The following is a 19,320-nucleotide window of genomic DNA, read 5'->3' as shown; positions in this document are numbered from 1 at the left end:
AAGCTATGTTACCTCATTGCCCAATTATGAGTTACTTCAGGGAGAGGCTTTTTTCGCTTGTTTTGGACATGAAGTCAGCTAGTTCAGGACGTCTGGGGAAAGTTAAATTTATCCCAGTTTGAGGCAGAGCAGCAGTCAGAGGAAAGAAGCTGCGTCCAGGGAAAGTAATGCAGACGATGAAAGAGTCATGACAGAAATAGGATGCTTCTGATCCATAATCATATGTGTCTGTTTCTTAGAAGCCCTGTGAGTCTCGTACATAATTTTGCATGATGAGAGACTAGAGGCAATTGTACTATCCCCCCTCTATCCCATCCTGTGAGGTAATGAGGAGCTCCTTCAAACACAGCGCATCGATCAATGTCAGCCGCTGAAGCTTGTAGCGTCACGTCTGGTTGAAACGCACTGTTACTTTCAGCAGACAGGAAGGACATGTTTGCTGTCACTCTTTAGTTGTGTAAGATAAAGACATTAAGTGCGTTTTCCTTCTTGAGTGAGCCTGAGTGAGCATCAGAGATCTAGTCTCAGATTTAAGTATTTACACGAGACTATCAGAGATCAAGCTGCTTTTAGCTTCAAATAACAGGTGTTTGATTTGGGAAAAGTGGCAGATTTCCTCTGGATTAATATACACTGGTGTATTTTACACTAGCTTCAGTCTTTTCATTGTCTTCTGCCATTCTCTCCTAGACAATTATTTGAATGCACTCTAAAGAGAGTTTGTAGCATTTGCCGTATCCAAAAATGTATTTGCTCAATTTGTACTGTGTGAACAAACCTGTTAATCTTTTTACCAACTGAAATGTCTTGAATTCTACAATGGTGGTTGGCTGATGGTTAGGTAGGTCAAATATCCTAGTAGGAATGAGCCATATCTAGAGATAAGAATATCATTTTTGGCAAAGGCTCTTTATGCTTGGCCCATAAAGCAACCACCCAGAAAACCCTAGTAACATCATGGCAACATGACACACCCTTTCCATTTTCTACAGGAAATTGTCTTTATTTTGGTTTCTTTCCTCTTGCAACCCCCCCACCTTCTCTGTCTCTCTCTCTCTCTTTCTCTCTCTCTCTCTCTTTCTCTCTCTCTCTCTCTCTCTCTCTCTCGCTCTCTCTCTTTTTCTCTATCAGGGTTCAGGAGAAAGGAATTCCGAGGCAAATTGGCCATTGCCATAACAGCAAACTTCAACAACAGAAACACCACAGCTGAGGCGAAGGTGGAGGAGATAAGTGGAGTCGCCTTCATCTTCAACCAGAAATTCTTTCTGGATCTCAGACAGGAAACTGGTAAGAAAAATACACCAGGATTTCCAGAAAAAAAAAAACGAGTCATCGTTTACTCACCCTGGAGTTAATCCAAATCGGTATACATTTCTTTGTTCTGATGAACACAGAGGAAGATGTTTGGAAGAATGCTTGTAACCAAACAGTTCATGGAATCCATTGACTCCCCTAGTTGGAAAAATGACAATTGTAGTCAAAGTGCCCTAGAACTCTTGCTTTCCTACATTCTTCAAAATCTCTTATTTTGTGTTCAACACAACAAGGAATTTATAAAGCATTTTTTTTCTACTATGGTACTCAATGGAGTCCAAGAGCTGTTTGGTTTAAAGCATTCTTCCAAATATCTTTCTCTGTGTTCATCTGAAGAAAGCAATGTATGCAGATTGTCCCTGAGTAATCTAACCCAACTATTCAACCCTCTACAAATCACAACTTTGTATTTAAAATTAAATTGTTCAACGAAAATAAAATCTACAGAATTTGCATATTTGTGGGACATTATGTTTTTAGAGCTCTGTTGTGCTAGCTGGGCATTTCCTTGTATTTCTCACAATGTTTTTCTTAACTGAAACAGTGTTATCTGGAGGTATGAACAGACATATTTCAGTTATCTTGCTCTAACCATGATTTGTCACTAAAATGTAAATGTTTATCCCTGAAGGGATTATGAACTTCCACCATTCAAAAGTACATTAGCTTTGTGTACCTGCCATGACTTCTATTCCTTTAAAGCTGAATTCTTGTTAAATCCTCACTTACTCAAGGTGACCTCAGGAGAACTGTGTCTTTCATTTTACGTAATGAATGAGATTTTCTGACTCTGACAGATCAGATCATGAGTTTGTCTTTTGTGCAGGCATCGATCTGGAGAACATTGTTTACTACAAAGACAAAACGCACTACTTCGTCATGACAGCGAAGAAGCAAAGCCTGCTGGACAAGGGTGTCATCATTCATGTGAGTTTGTTGGTTTCATGTGTGTCATGTGTTGATTGAACTCTTTGTCTTAACTTTTTGCAAGAAGGAGCGACTTTGACCAAAAGTCCAAAGACAAAACAATGAAACCCGAGACTCATAAACATCACAATATTTCACAAGCGTACAATCTGTGTTCTGTCTCTATCTGCCTAATAAACGCACACAGTCCCATAAACATGGAAACAAAAGCTCTCTAGTAGACTACTCTTGGTACTAAGGCCTCATCACTGACGTACATTTGAAATCGCACAGTCAGTACAGATTTGATTCATGGAGTGAGTCTTGAGTGCAAGAAATCGACTGCTTGGGTGACCGTTTAATGTTTTCAGGATTACATTGATACTGAAGCACTACTGAACAGTGAGAATGTCGACCAGGAGGCTTTGCTTGCGTACGCCCGAGAAGCTGCAGATTACGCCACCCACTACCAGCTGCCCACTCTGGACTACGCCACGAACCCCTGCGGTCAGCCAGACGTGGCCATGTTTGACTTCACCTGCATGTGTGCTTCAGAGAACGCTGCTCTGGTCAGGGAGCGGTTCGGGCGAAACGTACTGGTGGCACTTGTGGGAGACAGCCTTCTAGAGGTGAGGAGATTACACTATTGTGCAATTCTACTTATTGTCTGTGTATAATTAATATTGTAAGATTCTGATAACTGTGAACATGCGGCTGCGTCTTTCTGTAGCCTTTCTGGCCTATGGGGACTGGATGTGCCCGTGGCTTCCTGGCGGCCTTCGACACAGCTTGGATGGTAAAAAGTTGGGCACAGGGCAGAAGTCCCCTTGATGTGCTGGCAGAGAGGTCAGTGAAAGTGCAGAAACATCCAAACAATATTGCTCACAAACACAAAGTTAAACAGATGTTTTTCTACGCTAATTTCTGGAGATTGTATTTCACAATATCAAATTTGTTTACTCTATGTTTATATTTACAGGCATATAATAGAAGTTAATAGGCTTTTTTTGTTTGTTTTTTCAGGGAGAGTTTGTACCGTTTGCTACCTCAGACAACACCTGAGAACATTGCCAAAAACTTTGATTTGTACACCATAGATCCAGGAACACGCTATCCAAACCTCAACTCAACCTGTGTGAGGCCACACCAGGTGAGATGACGTCACACTTTGTGTAAATCACGTTGACATTACGGCAATAATACACAAAACTACACAAACTTCGATATTCATAATAATTCATTTTTATTAATAATCATAGAAAAAACTAAAATCGTGTGTTTTCGAGTTATGATTATGATTCAACAATGTGTGAATATAGACCAATTTGGAAAACGTACAGCGCTGCACCAACACCGAAACAGACTACAACCAACAGAGCATTTATAACCAAATCAAAATGTTAAATGAATATCTTTAAGATTTAATTATATATAAAAGTAAAATAAAAACATTCAACCGGATGTTCTTGTGATGCAGTTCTTACATCTTGCAAAGTGGTCTATATCTGCTTTGAGCACTACTCATCCAATCCGATTTCATAGCCGGAACTGGTTTTAGGTCACTGTCATGCGGATGAACTACTGTTATCTTTTCAATCGCAGGTCCGCAGCAACTACATCTGTGGAGAGATGAAGGTGTGCTCTCTGGAACGGGCCGCCACAATACGACGCCCTGTTAACCTGGCCAGACGAGGTGAGAAGAACCTTCCAATCAGTCTGACGCTTTACTCTTTCAATGTTAAGTGGACAGTCTGGTGTCTAAATCTGGTTGGTGTTTGCGGCTTGAGATTTGCATGTCAAAAGAAGCGTGTCACTCTAGTCAAAATCTGAACGTGTTTACAGCACGCCGATCTCTGGCAGATAACAGCCGGCTTCTGTTCTCAAAACTTTGAGAGTGTGCGCTGCTCCTGTGATGTGGCACGTTCAGGGAGAGGCAGAATTTATCTCAGCTGAGGGAGTTCAACCCAGTCTGAGATTTGTTATTAACAGCGGAGCCAAAGTTAGAAATGTAGTACCCTGAACTGATCCCCTACAGTTTTCAGTCTCTCTCCGGAGTAAGGAATGCTCTATGTACCCCTTCTTAAAGGGACAGTTCACCCCAAAAAAAAGATTTTCAGAATTTAGGGTCAAAAGTCATATGGCATGCTTTTACTGTCTGTTTTATGATATTATTGAAGCTTCACAATTAACTACCACCTTGGTTGTATTAAAAAGAGCGATTTTTAAGTGTACTGTCTCTTTAAGAGGGACTAGTTTGCCCATTCGACTCTGTGTCAGACAGACTTCAGTACTACTTGGCTTGACTAAATCTGCCTCTTAGGAGGAAATAGAAAAAGATGAACACACAGAGACAATTTAAGGGATGTAGTCATGCTGCTATTTCCCAACGTCATTATAAGTCATACCGTCACATGCTTCTCTATTGTGCGCCTGCACACGTGACTTTAGTGCGTTTTTGAACAGTTGTAAGCTGTCAGTCTGACACAGTTCCCACACCTTATAAATAGAAATACCATCACCTTGACTTTCATTTGTGTTTTTAACAGAGTCTGAGATCCGGCCCAGTCGATTATTGACGTGGTGTCAGAAGCAGACTGACGGCTACAGGGGTGTGAATGTAACTGACCTCACTTCCTGTTGGACGAGTGGCCTGGCTCTCTGTGCACTGATTCATCGCTTCAGACCGCAGCTTATGTGAGCTGATTCTTCACATTGCACATCGCATTATCCGGGGTTTAAATATAGTATTCATATTTTTGGGAGGAGGGTTTATTTAGTAATCACAACTTTACTATGGTCTCATCACAATAACCAAGTTTAACCGTGGTATTTGTAGTTAAATTGCGTTAATAAAATGGTAATCTAGAATAAAACCATAATTTATTTTCCGAAGGGTAGTCATGCACTATTGTATTAACTGTAAAACATTTTGAACATGTGTTTTGAACAAAAAAAAGATGCCTTAATGCCTTTATTTACCCTCATAAAAGGAAGCCTATGACAATTCCTAACAAACAGTATAGTTTACTGTAAGTGACAGTTTCACGATGTTCATTAAACACATGAAACATTAGCAATGGAATGAACTTGTAAACACATTCAACAAATATTTGGTCTGACGGCTGACGTTCCCACAAATCATGTTTTGTGTTGGCAACCGCTCCGGTCAACACTAAATATGTTTATTAGCTTTTGCCTTTACATTTAGTTACAGTGTAATCTTAAACTTGATCAGCACATGTGAACAGCACTTTGACCTCTGGGGAATTCATTTTTATGTTAAAGCTCTTTTTTCTTTCTAGCCCACAGTACTTTGTCATTTCAATATGGTTCAATAACCATATGCAACCTTTCACACGCTTCATCGAGAGCCGTTTGTCATGTCTGTCAGGCTATGGACTGTCAGAAGTAGCTTTAAAAACAGGGAACGCTCATAACTTAAGATCACCCTTAGTTACTGAGATGTCACGTTCTCTCTTATCTCCTGATTTCCTGCAGCGATTTCGACACTCTGAAACATCAAGACTGCGCCAAAAACCTTCAGCTGGCCTTTGACGTGTCCGAGAGGGAATTTGGCATAAAGCCGTTTATCACTGGGAAAGACCTGGTCTCAAGTCAGGATCCAGACAAGACCAGCATGAGCGCCTACCTCTCAAAGTTTTACGAGTTGTTTCGTGGTACACCTTTACCTCCTACAGGTAAACCCTTAATTCTTTCATCACAGTGCTAATAGGATCAATGGCCCCTCCCCCTTTTAAAACAGCCAATAGCATTTGATTTTCCTTAGTTTTGGTGAAAAGCTGAATGATGTCATAATAATAGTTGATCCCTATTGGTGGGAAGTGTTATAATCTTCAAAATATGAATTTTGTCAATGTTTCGGAACACACTAGTTTAAACATAAGCTATACTAAAAGTCATAAAAATATTTTAAGAATTTTGATCTGCTAAATGCACCATTAGGGCCTTTATAATGTGTAGGGAGCCTCACCTTATGCCCACTCGAGGTGTTAAAACATTACCAGCATTTTACCTCTTATCTGCTTTAAGCACGTTTTTCACCTGCTTGAGTTGGCATAAGGTGTGTCTACTATAGAAGCACACAATGTTTTAAAAGAAAGCCACAAAAAAGAAACATCTTTCTGGCCTCCTGAACTAAAACACATCAGTGTTATTCAAGTCTTTCATGCAGCCTTGCGCTCAGTCATGCTAGGAATGCACGTCTGCCCTGAAGCAGGTTACCGCCCTGCAAATCCATGCTTTAGGCAGTAAATGTAGTACATAACACATTGTCTGGCCCAGAAGTAAAATGGCGTAACGCATCAACAGAACACCTGTGCCAAGCCTGCCTTCAGCTCAATTACATCATTTGTATGGCATCATTAGGCAACACGTTTTCCACTACAGCTTTGTAAATAAATGTAAATGAATTCTTAAATGTTATTACATAGGCTACCATTTCATAATAATAATTTAAGTGTTGTATTTTAAAGGTATTTACTAGATGCTCATTTTATGTTGTTGTTTTTTTTGAAAAGCCATGCAAATGTTTCTGTCGTGTGCTTTTTTTTGTAGATTCAAAGCATGAGGAAGATGCAAATAATGTGAAATGTTCCTCAAGTTCTCCCAGACCCGTTTACAAGTCACTGCAGCCTCGAAAACGCATACCGAAGGTAAACCTTATTTATAGAGATCCTGAAAACTGTTGCCTTCAGGATTACTTTGTTCATGTTGACCTGATTTTTCTCTGTATTTGCTAAAGCATGATTTATTTCTAAAATCAATTTGACTTTTGTCTTAGAATGATGAAAAGGTGGAAGTGAACAGTGATGCTGTATTTAAAAGAAGACGGAAGTTTGATTGCTTAGAAGAGGTCAGATACACCTGAAAAGCCACCAATGCACATAAAAGCATATTAAATCAGAAACAAGTTCTGATTGGGCTGTTTCACTGCCAGGTCTCTGCCACAACCAAGTCCTCTAATCAGAGGTCTTTCCTAGCCAGTGAGGGGCTGGAGCTGAAGGAAAACAGGGTCAAGTTTATGGCCACTCAACTACTGGCGAAGTTTGACAACAACACAGGCGGTTGCTCTCTTCGCAGGCAGGTAAAGACTACACCATCATTTTGTTTGACCTCTGAGGATTTACATGATGTTTTCCTATAACAACTGATTTACCGTGAGTTAAACCCCTGGACAACCCTACTTTTTAGAGTCATTCCTCCTGCCTCCCATTTATTCCTTCCAATTTTTCTCGCACCAATAATCTCTTCTTTTCTTCCACCTGTCACGCTGACACTGGCAACACATCATATCTGTGAAACTGCTCCGGATTTAATGATAATAGACTGAGTCTAATGTTGAAAGCCCTCCGAGACCTCCATCCTCAAATATGACTGACAGCCCTCTCTTTAACATTATCAAGAACAAAGTTCCCCCACCCCCTAAAGATCAGGTACAACCCCCAAAATAAATCTATAGTAACTAAAACAAACATCACATTTAGTAAAGTACCGTGGTAACAGCTTCAACTACACTACTGTAGTATTTGTAATGGCATACTGTATTTCCTTTTAATGACCTATATTAGTATTTAAGATCAGTTAAATCATTTAATGATTAAAGTCACTTACCAAAGAATACCATGAAATAACATGGTTTTTGACATAATGTTAAGAAGTAATGTTTTGAACGTGTAATACTTTGGTATTCTTTTTGGTAAAGTAATTTTTTCCTTAAGTTTTATTGTAGCTTTATTAATATTTAGACTCTCATTTTTATGTTTTTATTTTTACATAATTTTTGTTTCATTTTCATCAATTTAGTTATGTGATTTTGTCTTTTAATGATAATTTTTTATTAATGTTGCCTATCCCTTATACCATTTTTTTTTTATTATTTATTTGGTTATTTCATTGCCTCAGTTTAATCTGAAGTTTTTATTTTAACTAACTATAATTCCGTCCCATGGCATGATAATGCTCGATTTCAAAGTATACATCAAAGTATTACTGTCTGTACCACTACAGTACTTTAAACATTCTTAGCAGGCTTAACAGTAAATCCTTTAAATCTCAAGCCCAAGAGGTTTTATCTGTGAGACTGCGTTATCAGTGAGCGCTGCCCACATGTGCTGTGTGTTCACAGTTTCCATCCGTTTCCCGTGTTAGTCAGGAGCAATCTGCTCCTCTCTTCCCCTCACTTCATTCCAGTCCTCTGAATCCACGGAGGAAACCGACCCACACACACTCACACGCTCAGTCAGAGGCAGAAACCACTGCCAGCTCGGGGTCTGGATATGCCGACACTCGCCGTTCAACAGTGCTGGCCATGAAAGAAATGCTCCAGCGCCTCCAGAAGGTGGAAGATAAGATCAGTCAGGTGAAAAGTCACCTATCTTCCATCTCTTAGCCATTTTCTTTCTTTTCCTTTTTTTCTGTTTCTTCTCTTTTTTATGTCATATTTAGGGAAAATTATTATGCCTATAATAATTATATAGATGTGTTGCTGGATAGGAAACATCAGACAGTACAGTGAAGGCACATTCTTTATTCTTTGCCTTTTCTTTCCTGCTGTTGTCTTTCCCCACATTCACGCTCAGAGGAAAGCCCAGACTGAAAACGCCAGAGAGTTTCATGCGAAAAACATAAAGGAGAAAGGTGTCCATCTGAGCGCGCTGTTCTCCAGTGAGACTGCTTCTCAGCATCAGGTGACTACAGCTGTGCTGCTTGCCTTGCGACTGACCATCATTTCATGCACCTGCAGTCTTTGCAGATATCATCACGTACTGAGTAATTAACTTCCCGCACCCCCCCACCACTCCTCCATACAGTGGTTCATATTCCCTGTAGCAGAACAGATGTAGGTCAAATCGGGACGTTATACACCCTGAATCCTGTATAACTCACGAAGGCATCACTTCCAGTAAAAACGCGCTAGAAGGAATAATAAGGAATACATGTTTTCATTAAGGACTTCCACACGGCTCTCCAGGTTCTTTAAAGATGCTCAGGCTGCTTAGTGCTCATGTAAGCATTTGAATAAATGTGTGGGAAGAACGTTACTTTTATTACTTTTTTTATTACTGCACGCATTAGGAATAGCCAACAGTCCAGATGTCCACCGATGAATCCAACGCTCTCTCTGCATTTATTATATTTCCTAGCAGTAATATGCAGTTTTGTTATAATGTACAGTGGCTCCAAGTTCTTGAGCCAAATGTAGTTGTAGTAAAAGTTGATTCAAACCAGCTGAAAGCATCGGTGCTGGAACTGTTTTTCAGAACTAATTTCACTTTCTGGGACATTCTGCAACTACGTCTTACCATCTGCTCCCAAAAGCATTATTGATATCTGTATAAAGTCAGTTCCCATCAGATGTCCTAACAAATACAGGTGTAGTTCAACCATCAACTACTGTATGGATATGTTTCACCAATGTTTGCTTTATAATTCAAAGCAAACTTCTTTTGAGAAGTATTTTACTTGATATATTTCTTTAAAGTTAATTTGAATCTGTTCGATGTGTTGTTATCTAATGCAATGACTGTCAGACGTATTTAAGCGTGACTGAAATGCCTAAATGTGTTTTGCAGTTTTGTGTCTTATGTATTATGAGAGTCACACGTATGCATGTGAAGATGGCTCAGATTGCATGCATTCCTTTGGTTTCATGCAGGCTTTGGGTTTTGTCATCATCTGTCATCATAGCGTGGGCATGTTGCAGCGCCTTGTAATTTCTTGGAAACCTTAAAGCACATTTAGCTTTTGAAAACATTTCAGCCTGTCAATGCCTCTAAATGCGGCTACATTGTGGTGTTAATATTTTTTACGCTCACATATTTCACAGGTTTCTTGATTTTACACAAGATATCTTAGAATTTTTATGCTACGTTCACACCAAGCGCTAACAATCGCATTCCACAGCAAACTTGAATAAACGATTTGCGTAAATTATATACATATTCCGCAAAGACGCGGACTCGCGGCAGGTGATGCGAATGACACGAATGGGGTGCCGCGATTAGGCGTCAATATCTTCTTCCGCAAAGGTGGATAATATTTGTCAGTTCGCGTCACTAAAATGACAAATAACAAAGAGCATGGAACGAGATTGTTCGCGTTTGGTGTGAACACAGCATTATTCGTTATTTTTGTGTGATTGACGCAAAAAACATCACGCGATGGGGAGTGTCTAATAGTGGGTGTAAATGAGCTCTTTGCTCAAATTTCTTGCTCAAGTTGTCATTTTTCATTTTGCCTGAAAGACGCGGTTTACGTGCGTTCACAGCGCCTGCCGCTATTCACGTCTTTGTATTGACTTTGAATGTAATTTACGCAAATCGCTTATCCACGTTTGGTGCGAACCCAGCATTACAGTATATCTCAGACTTAAGATATGGTATCCATGAAGATTAATTTCAAAGTCACACTAACTGTATGTCTACAGTTGTCTTGTGTGTCTATTTTATTTCATCTGCAGAACACAGAACAAACCTGAGAACTCAATGCAAGTCAGCAGACTCTGATAAATGTAGAATAGGAAATACTTACAAGTAATCCGTAACATGAAATCTTTACGGATGTTCATCATTTAACACAATATCATCTAATTCTGCGTGTCTGTTCAACCTGATCTCACATGAATTTGTAACTTTTTTACGAGATTGCTTATTCGTATGAATCCATTCATTTTAAATCGTACAAAAACATACGATTACTAAAAAAAAACTTATGTTACTGATGCGATAGCAAATCGTACAAAAATTAACGAATGAGATCGTACGAATCATATGAATTGGGCAAAATTAGTCACATCGTATAATAGCTTTTTTTGCTCTGAGGTTGTGTTGATCTGTTTATCAGCTTTATTGCATCATTTTCATTTCCTGCTCTTTTCTATCCCTCTTGCATGCGACTCTTAACAAGACTAACAGATTCTTGCACTTAGAAACCCATCTTTGTGGACAGGAGATAAAGATTCAAGCAAATAGCTTGCAGATGGTGAGAGCTTTGTTTGCATCAATTGCAACAATTGCTTCTGAGACTCGTTCATCATCTCATATTCGCACAGGATAATTTCAACATGATAACATGTTGAGATCACTTCTCTAATATGGAATGCACGTTTTGATTTGTGAGTTTAGTTGAGTCAAAACAGGTCTTATTTTTCTGTGCAAAAGGAAAACAAAGCAGCTCTGCCAAAGGAAACCAAACTCTTGAAAACTCAGGAGAAGGTATCTGATGATTCTGATCACCATCTTAAAGCACATAATACAGTAAGACTATGCTTCAACAATACGCATTTTTTTAAATCTCTATCACCATGGCAGTGATCAACATGTTATAATCGTATCAGTAGAAAAGGTAGATAAACGTGTAAATATGCACATAATATAAATATTAATAGTTTACCCAAATATGGAAATTCTGTCGTCGAGCACAAGAGCGAATGAAAAAGTAACTCATAAGACAGACTTTCGTTTTTCAGTGTACCTTTAAGAGTTTATTTGGTCAGCCATTCATTCTGCTACTAATTCATATAGTTTTTTCACTCCAAGACTTTTTCACAGCCTGAGTCCTCTGCTCTTCATTCTCACATCATTTATTCAGTCACCCCCTCGCACCCTCTCCCACAATGCACCGCTACTTCCTGTCCTCCTCTCATTTCCTCCCATCCCTCTTCTTTGCTGAAGCAGGTAGGGACACCTGAAATGACTAAACACCCTTACAACCACTACTGAACTAATTTCAGTGTTTTCTTTCTTCTCTTTCTTTTCTATTCAATCTGTGTTATTAAGATACCTAGACCCAAACCGTTACAAGAGCAACGTTTTAAACAAGAGACACAGAGTGAAACTGTGAAAACATCTCTTCTGGTGAGTGTTAAGAAATATAATTGCAGTCTTGTGTGCAACGATAAACCACCTGTGTTTAGATATGTGGCTTACTAAATATTTAATCTTTTGTTCTATATGGAACCATACAGTTTGACATAGAGCCTTTAAGGAGCCTTACTTTTAACAAATGTATTGTAATATAATTAGTTTAACCAATTAGAAATCAAATTTGTTACAAAGATCCACCACCTGATATTTATAAAATAATGTTGATAAGTTATTATATTACTATATTATATACATGTTTATGTCTAAAGTTTACTTAACAGAAATTGTAGATTTACAAAAAAAAATTTTTAAATTATATCAGACCAATTTGGGGAAAATGTATATTAAGACTGCTTGCTCTCACCTTTCCTTGGAACTTTATGAACAAGTTTTTACTTTGTGCTTGCAGTTAAATAGTGGCACAGCATCTCATTTTAGACTTCAGAACGAAACTGAGTTTCCTAAGTCAAATGACAAAGCATCAGAGCAACATCTTAAAGGGATAGTTCAACTCCCCCTTCATCATTTGTTCCCCCACATGTCATTCCAAACCTGTATGACTTTCTTTTGCAGAACAGATATTTTGAAGAACATTGATAACCCCAAAAAACATTGGCTGCCATCAACTTCACTGTATAGTCATAAAACCACAGAGACATTTCTCAAAATATCTTCTTCTGTGTTTCACCGAGTTGAGTACAGGTTGTAAACAACATGAGGGTAAATAAATGTTAATTATATATTTTGGTGTGACCTCTGTCTTTACAAATAAAGCATGTTTGTGTTTTGTAGCTTTATTATTTTATGGTGCATTGAGTTTTACCATCAAATAAACAATTGGCAACAATTGCTAAGTATTCATTAACAAACTCCGGCTCTCATATCTTGCAAACCCATCATGTTTTCTGTTGTTTAATCTGTTTCTCTCCATCTATGCTCTGAACAGACAACTCGTGCCCTCCGACCTCTTCATTCTAACTCCATAATATTTCACCCCATCCCAGAATGCACTGCTGCTCACTACCTTTCTTTTACTTTCTCATCCACTTCTTTATTAAGGTAATAAAGCCTTTCACCGTCTCTGCTCATCCTTAATGTCCTGATTTTGTTCTTGTAGAATCGTTTCTTATTAACATGCTTTTATGAATGTTTCATTTCACTCCTCTGTCCTCATGTTTCTTTAAAGCTGTAAATCAAAGCCAGACACACGACTTAATGGCATAGACATACACGGAGAAGCAAATAGTAACTCACAAATGGTGAGTGTTTATATTCCTCAGCCTGATATAAAGGCATAGTTCACACACAAACTACTAAAAAAGATAAAAATCCTGGTTTTGAATACACATGACAGTGTCAATGAAGTGATGTTTGTCTCCGGCATGGATGATGAGTTTTTAGATCTGTAAGATTGCTGCTGTGATCATTGCGGCATCTTTCTTTGATGTCTTTGTCTCTTATTGACTGTCTCTATGCACACGGTTGGTTTTGTAAAGACAATGTGCCAGTAAAACACATGGTTGGCTGTAAACGTCCATACATCTCCAATGACCACAGAGAGAGAGAGAGCAGGCGTCCTCTCTTCTGTTGCCAGATGTTTGACCTGAAACATTTGCTCCACCCATCAAACAGTTCCAAGTTGCCATTAACTGTTAGAAAAACCTCTCATAATTGCTAACAACCCTCTTATTTCTAAATAAAAGACGTGTGGGCTCTGTTTCAAAACTTAGTGAGCTGTCTGTGTTTGGAGCATTGTGAGACATCTCAGGCATGTATCTGATGTCTTTGATAAGATCTGGAATGTGCTGTATCTTAATAATCACATTTGCGGTCTGATTACGTTGTTCTGTCTTCTTGAATGTTCTTCCAGCATGATCTTGCTTTCTATCACTTTATCCGTCTGTTTTATTTTCTTTTCTCCCCTTTCTTTTTCTGCTCCTATATTGATAGCGCACAGTAGAAAAAGTGTCTCTGGTTGTGGGTGCCAGGGCAGATAGCCCGGTCGATCTGTATGCAAATGATCATAGACCCAAGAAAAGTGACTCAGACACTCCGGTAAGCCATCACACAACTGTATGGTGATTTGATTCATCTGGACTGAAAGCAAATATATCAGAATTAATCTAGAAGGAAGTTCATTTATCTATGTGGTCTTTTTTTTGCATTTACTGTATTTGTTTATTTAAAGGTAAATGGAACGGTTATATCATGTTTCTTCTCACATTTACTTATATATATATAATGGATAGATATAATGTTTCTTTTGTGCAAATGCAGTCATAATTTAGTTATTCATGATTATTTAAAATAACCATAAAAGATTATTCATAATTTTGTTATTCAACCTTTTTCAGAAATAAATGTTTTTTTAAGATTTTAATGGGATAGTTCACCTCAAAATTAAAATTCTGTTATCATTAATTTAACCTCTTGTCATTGCGAACGTGTATGATTTTCCATCTTCTGCTGAACACAGAAGATGACATTTTATAGAAAGTTGATAACTAAACAACGTTGTACGATATTGACTTCCACTGTATGGACACAAAACCACCGAGACATTTCTCAAAATATCTTCTTTTGTTATCCACTGACAAAAGAGACGTATACAGGTTTTTAATAACATGTGGATAAATAAATGATAAAATTATGTTTTATTGTTTTAAATAGGTGATTGATTATGGAAGGAAGATACCATTGTGCATTTTGTTGAGAGATCTAAAAGGATCTGCATTTGACATTCACTTTATGTTATTACTGTTTGTTTCTATGTGACACAATCTTAGCATGGCCACCTCTGTAGTGACCCTGTCAACGTGGATATTTTTCTCAGGGTTTGGCTTGCTTATATTAACAGTCCCAGTAAACTGCACCCACAGTTTTCCTTCTACACTCCCACATCAGCATGCCTCGGTTAACACAATCTTACCCAAGACTTCTCTCTTTTTTTTCCCCAGCCATCCTTCAGAAGGGAGCTTCCTCAGAGTCTGGGTGACGTCTGTCACGTGTGCAGAAAACGGGTGTTTGCAGTAGAGAGACTGAGTGCGGAGGGATTCCACTTTCACAGAGAATGCTTCCGCTGTGATACCTGCAGAGCTCCACTGTGCCAGGGAAGACACTCCTTCGACTCACAAGAAGGTACTTCAAAAATACCTGTAACACTGTGCCAATAAAGTATTCAATTAAAATAAAAACGATGTAATTTGTCGCTTTTTGGGTTAAAAATAATAAAAAATCAGTTATTAAGCAAGTTTATACAGTACCAGTGTGCAAACTGTATCATTACCAATATTCACGACAGTATGCTTATGATATTGATTTGTAAATTGAGCTGATGGGTACATGGCATGTAAAGTAACCTGCACTGTTTCAAACAGAGATGGTGATAGAGAGGCAAAAGTTACAGATTAAAACCAGTTTTTTTCTATGGAATACATAAATAGATGTCACCACATTATTACTGTAGCAGTATTAAAGTGTTACACTGCTTTTTACCATACAATGAAAGTGGATGAAAAAAACTTGAAAGGTAACTCCTGTGACTTTTCTACCTTAAGTCTTGTAAAGACCACACACTAGTATTTGATGTGGAACAGTGAGGAACATACCACAACTTACACTCTTTCTTGACTCATGTTAACACTCCTTTCAAATCCCAAGCTATACTGTCACTATATTATCAAATGTGGTCAACTCTTACAGTAAAAGGTTGTCACGTGTTGCTTTTATTTTTTCTCATGTAGAAAAGTTGTATTGCAAACTCCACTTTGGTCAACGGAAATCCTTGGTTAAGAACGGAGGGACGCAAAACCTACATACAGTAATAACGCCTCATCCTTACAGTCCTTTGTCTCCTCTTTTTTGCCACATTTTCTTACAGTACATTCCCTCTCATTTTTTTCCCCCAGACGATTGATGACAGAGTTCACGACAACTCTAGCTGGAGTCCAGTAGGAGATGAGAATCATCTCATGAGCGAGCCTCCAGGTACCCTGTCCTCGTTGCTGAAGAAAGGTGTGCGCTGGCCGCTGCACGTGAGCCAGACTGTGTGTTCTGCACCCCGTCGTGTGTTTAACTGGCTGCATGGGAAAATGTGTGCGGCAGGGGAGCACATGAGGGACAATGCGGAGGATTACGTCTTCCTCTACGAGCTGCTCACTGTGAGCCTGCCTCTGCTCGGGGTTCTGCATGAACTGGTGCTCCAAACGTACGGAGAGGCCGAACCTCTCAATCTTCAGCCTATACAGCACTGGCTGGAGCAGCACTTGGGTCAGTGGGTCTTAATGTAAGACAAACGTATTGGGTTAGCATGGAAACAGCAGTGCCCTTGGCTTTCAAGTATATGTGTCCTGAAACAAACTGTAAGCATTTGCGGAAGTAAAAGACCTTAACATTTAAGGAAAAAGTAGCAGAACTCTTTACTTTTTAGGAACTTAAAAGTTTGAACTTTTGTAAAGGAGAGTGCAAGTTTAGCAGCTTGTTTTAGAGGGTGTACAAAAGGACCGAAGCCTTTCTCAGGTTGCAAAGGTTTCAGTTTGGTTAAAAGAAAATGCACTTTAATGCGTGAGCTGCCTTCATATGCACACGATGACGTTCAGCTTTTAATAATTTATGAATGTTCTGTGTTTATGCAAATTTACGAAACCGTGACTGATCAAGCTGCAAAAGCGCCTCGTCCGCTTTGTTAATCTTTCACGTCGATGGATGCCACTTTCTCCTTCAATGTTTACACTTCTTATGATTTGGATTGTACAGTTGTTAAGGCAACAAAACAAGATTCATCTCTCAGTTTGTGAAAAACTAAAATAGCATTTACGGCATTGTACTTACAGCTGTAGGCATCTTGGCGTGTTTATAATCAGAAAGCTATAGCTTGCATTTTTATTCACGTACACATCTTTCATGAAAAAGTCTTCTTCTTTTTTTTAATCTGTCCTATTTGTAAACATGTGCTTTTGATTTTTGGTTTTGTTGTAAGTTCATTACTGTAAATGCAATTACACAAACTAAGGGACATGTACTGGTGCAATCTGATGATGAAAACTCTTATTGTCGCCTAGATCACATTCAGACATCCACCTATACACTTCTTGTTCAGATTTGCATCAGATTATATTGAAGTATCTGTGGAAAACAAGCCATAAGGAAACTTTTGTTTCAAAACAAGAATGTGCAAATGACAGAAATACTTATTTCATATGCGTTCCTTTTCAATAGATTCACTGGACTATTACTGCGGTGATATTTGCTACCTATAACATGTTGCCCGCAGGCAGCATAAATACTGTACTTTTACAATTTACAGTAATACATTTACAGTAACGAAGTGCAAAATAATTGCACAGATTTTTCCAGGATTTACTGAAAAGTATTAATAATGTAGTTTTATGGTAAACATGCTTTTTATTGACACTGGAAGGTTTCTTGTTAATATTTTGGATTCTGGTGGTATGAGTGATATTAATCCTGTAATGCCATTAAAACAAAACATTCACTGCATGCTTTTTCATGCATTATTTCACAACACTTTTTGTCCAGGCTGCATTTGAGATCTCTATACATTTACGTTTCTCTTTTCTGATTCACTTTTAGTTCTTTTTGACCTCGCCACTGTGTCTTCTGATTCTGATTCGTGCTAAACGTAAGGTGATCAACCACAAGTTCACGTGCACGTTGTTTAGCATTTCACTCTCTTTAGTGCCTTGTAAATCCACGTGTGAACCTGAAGTGTTAACTGCTGTGGAAATGCACGCTGCACGAAACTGAACGCCTGCCGCTGATTCTTGTATCTTTTTGTCATTTAATTTTTCTGTATGTCTTCAAGCCCTGCAAATGATTTGCTCATTCGATCTCTGCTTAATTTCTTTCTGTTTCAGCGGTGGCTTTCAAAATCCAACACAAAGGGGCTTTTATGAAAAAAAAACAGGGGTCATTTGTACCGTGATGACCTTAAGTTAAAGTAGCACCTTTTATTAGATGTGCTATAAAATAGTTTGAAGACTTTTATGCTGTATTTTTTCAATTTAAAAGGTGTTTGTGTTTTATTTATATTAAGCCATACTAGTACAATAAACAAATGTAAACTTTGCAGTTCTTATCGTTCTCTCAGATGTGCAAACCTGTATAGCTGATATCTGTTTTTATAAATACAATACGACACTGAAGACTTTATACATGAATACTGTTTTTAAATTTAAAAGCCATTGTCAAAACACTATTTGTATGATAAAACAAACTCCGTAAAGCATCCTGTAATCTTAAATCTAGCTCAGTGTTCTGGTGAATCTCATCGGACAAACTCTTTAGCATTCTTTCCAATACCAAATTCAAGTGGATGAGAAAAAAATTCTTTCAAGATCCTTTAAGTGCTGATAAGTGTTCAGGGTAACCCTGAATGAGACCCTTTTTCTAGCTGGACACGAGGAAGATAAGAAGATTTGTTGGTGAGGTCAGACACTACATGATAAATTATACAAACTTCATCCGAAGTCTGATTCTGCTTTATAAACCCACTTAATCTTTCAAATCTTTATCACAGCGCATTACTCCATAGCTACAGTGTTATGGTTTGGTGTGGATACTATCGCTCATGTTTTTCGTTTATCATTATAAATGTTCTCAAAAGGCAGATTATAGCCATAGTTACAAATTGTACATATGTAAGATTATTTGGTTAGGGCGCATAAACTTCTGGTGCTTAGATTATATCGTTTTAGATAATATTTTTAATTGATTGTACTTTGTTTTCTTCATTAAACAGGCACAAGACTAATAATTTACAATGTGTAGTTAAATTGTCATGGTATTGTAAAGCAGAAAAACATCATAGTGTATATAGTTGTTCTGTTCAGAAATAGCCTGATCTCTTTAATTTAAAGCATCTTAACCTGTTTAACCTATTAAGGTTTGTTATATGATGAATAGGAGAAAATATAGCGCAATACTGCCCCCATATGGCTAAACGAGAACATAGTTCATGTCTGATTCTGTACAATGTACATATTTGGATGTCTCCTGAGTGATCTAAATTATAGTAAATATAATTAATATTATATTTACTATATATATATAATATAATATTATATTTGCTATAATATTATAAATATTATATTTACTATATAGGATTCATACGAATCCTTAATCCGATGCGTATGAAACGCAGCATTAGTATACATACTAGTGTATTAAGACAACACAATACATTTAAAAAATCCCT

General features: G+C 38.0%; 1 protein-coding gene across 13 annotated transcripts in view; it reads left to right on the top strand.

Moving 5' to 3' along the window:
• Positions 1 to 18,194, top strand: part of mical2a (microtubule associated monooxygenase, calponin and LIM domain containing 2a) — a 38,006-nt gene extending 19,812 nt beyond the window's left edge. The window contains exons 6-30 of one of the 13 annotated variants that reach the window (XM_056744745.1): positions 1,132 to 1,287; positions 2,141 to 2,241; positions 2,592 to 2,849; positions 2,951 to 3,066; positions 3,244 to 3,370; positions 3,823 to 3,913; positions 4,767 to 4,914; positions 5,719 to 5,918; positions 6,796 to 6,893; positions 7,022 to 7,093; positions 7,178 to 7,324; positions 7,566 to 7,673; positions 8,366 to 8,599; positions 8,820 to 8,927; positions 11,400 to 11,495; positions 11,778 to 11,915; positions 12,018 to 12,095; positions 13,051 to 13,163; positions 13,291 to 13,363; positions 14,055 to 14,159; positions 15,062 to 15,242; positions 15,848 to 15,924; positions 16,013 to 16,373; positions 17,697 to 17,745; positions 17,981 to 18,194. In XM_056744745.1, the coding sequence (XP_056600723.1) occupies positions 1,132 to 1,287; positions 2,141 to 2,241; positions 2,592 to 2,849; positions 2,951 to 3,066; positions 3,244 to 3,370; positions 3,823 to 3,913; positions 4,767 to 4,914; positions 5,719 to 5,918; positions 6,796 to 6,893; positions 7,022 to 7,093; positions 7,178 to 7,324; positions 7,566 to 7,673; positions 8,366 to 8,599; positions 8,820 to 8,927; positions 11,400 to 11,495; positions 11,778 to 11,915; positions 12,018 to 12,095; positions 13,051 to 13,163; positions 13,291 to 13,363; positions 14,055 to 14,159; positions 15,062 to 15,242; positions 15,848 to 15,924; positions 16,013 to 16,373; positions 17,697 to 17,743 (3,233 nt within the window). In that variant the 3' untranslated portion in view covers positions 17,744 to 17,745; positions 17,981 to 18,194. Of the gene's footprint in view, positions 1 to 1,131; positions 1,288 to 2,140; positions 2,242 to 2,591; positions 2,850 to 2,950; positions 3,067 to 3,243; positions 3,371 to 3,822; positions 3,914 to 4,766; positions 4,915 to 5,718; positions 5,919 to 6,795; positions 6,894 to 7,021; positions 7,094 to 7,177; positions 7,325 to 7,565; positions 7,674 to 8,365; positions 8,600 to 8,819; positions 8,928 to 11,399; positions 11,496 to 11,777; positions 11,916 to 12,017; positions 12,096 to 13,050; positions 13,164 to 13,290; positions 13,364 to 14,054; positions 14,160 to 15,061; positions 15,243 to 15,847; positions 15,925 to 16,012; positions 16,374 to 17,696 lie in introns of those variants that run through there. The other 12 variants (XM_056744757.1, XM_056744735.1, XM_056744753.1 and 9 more) reach the window with 12 other exon arrangements.
• The last annotated feature ends 1,126 nt before the right edge of the window (positions 18,195 to 19,320 follow it).

Source organism: Triplophysa dalaica, chromosome 1 (genome assembly GCF_015846415.1).
Source record: "Triplophysa dalaica isolate WHDGS20190420 chromosome 1, ASM1584641v1, whole genome shotgun sequence".
NCBI lineage: Eukaryota > Metazoa > Chordata > Actinopteri > Cypriniformes > Nemacheilidae > Triplophysa > Triplophysa dalaica.
Note: the sequence above shows the minus strand (reverse complement) of the source record. Positions and strands in the feature narration are given on the sequence as shown.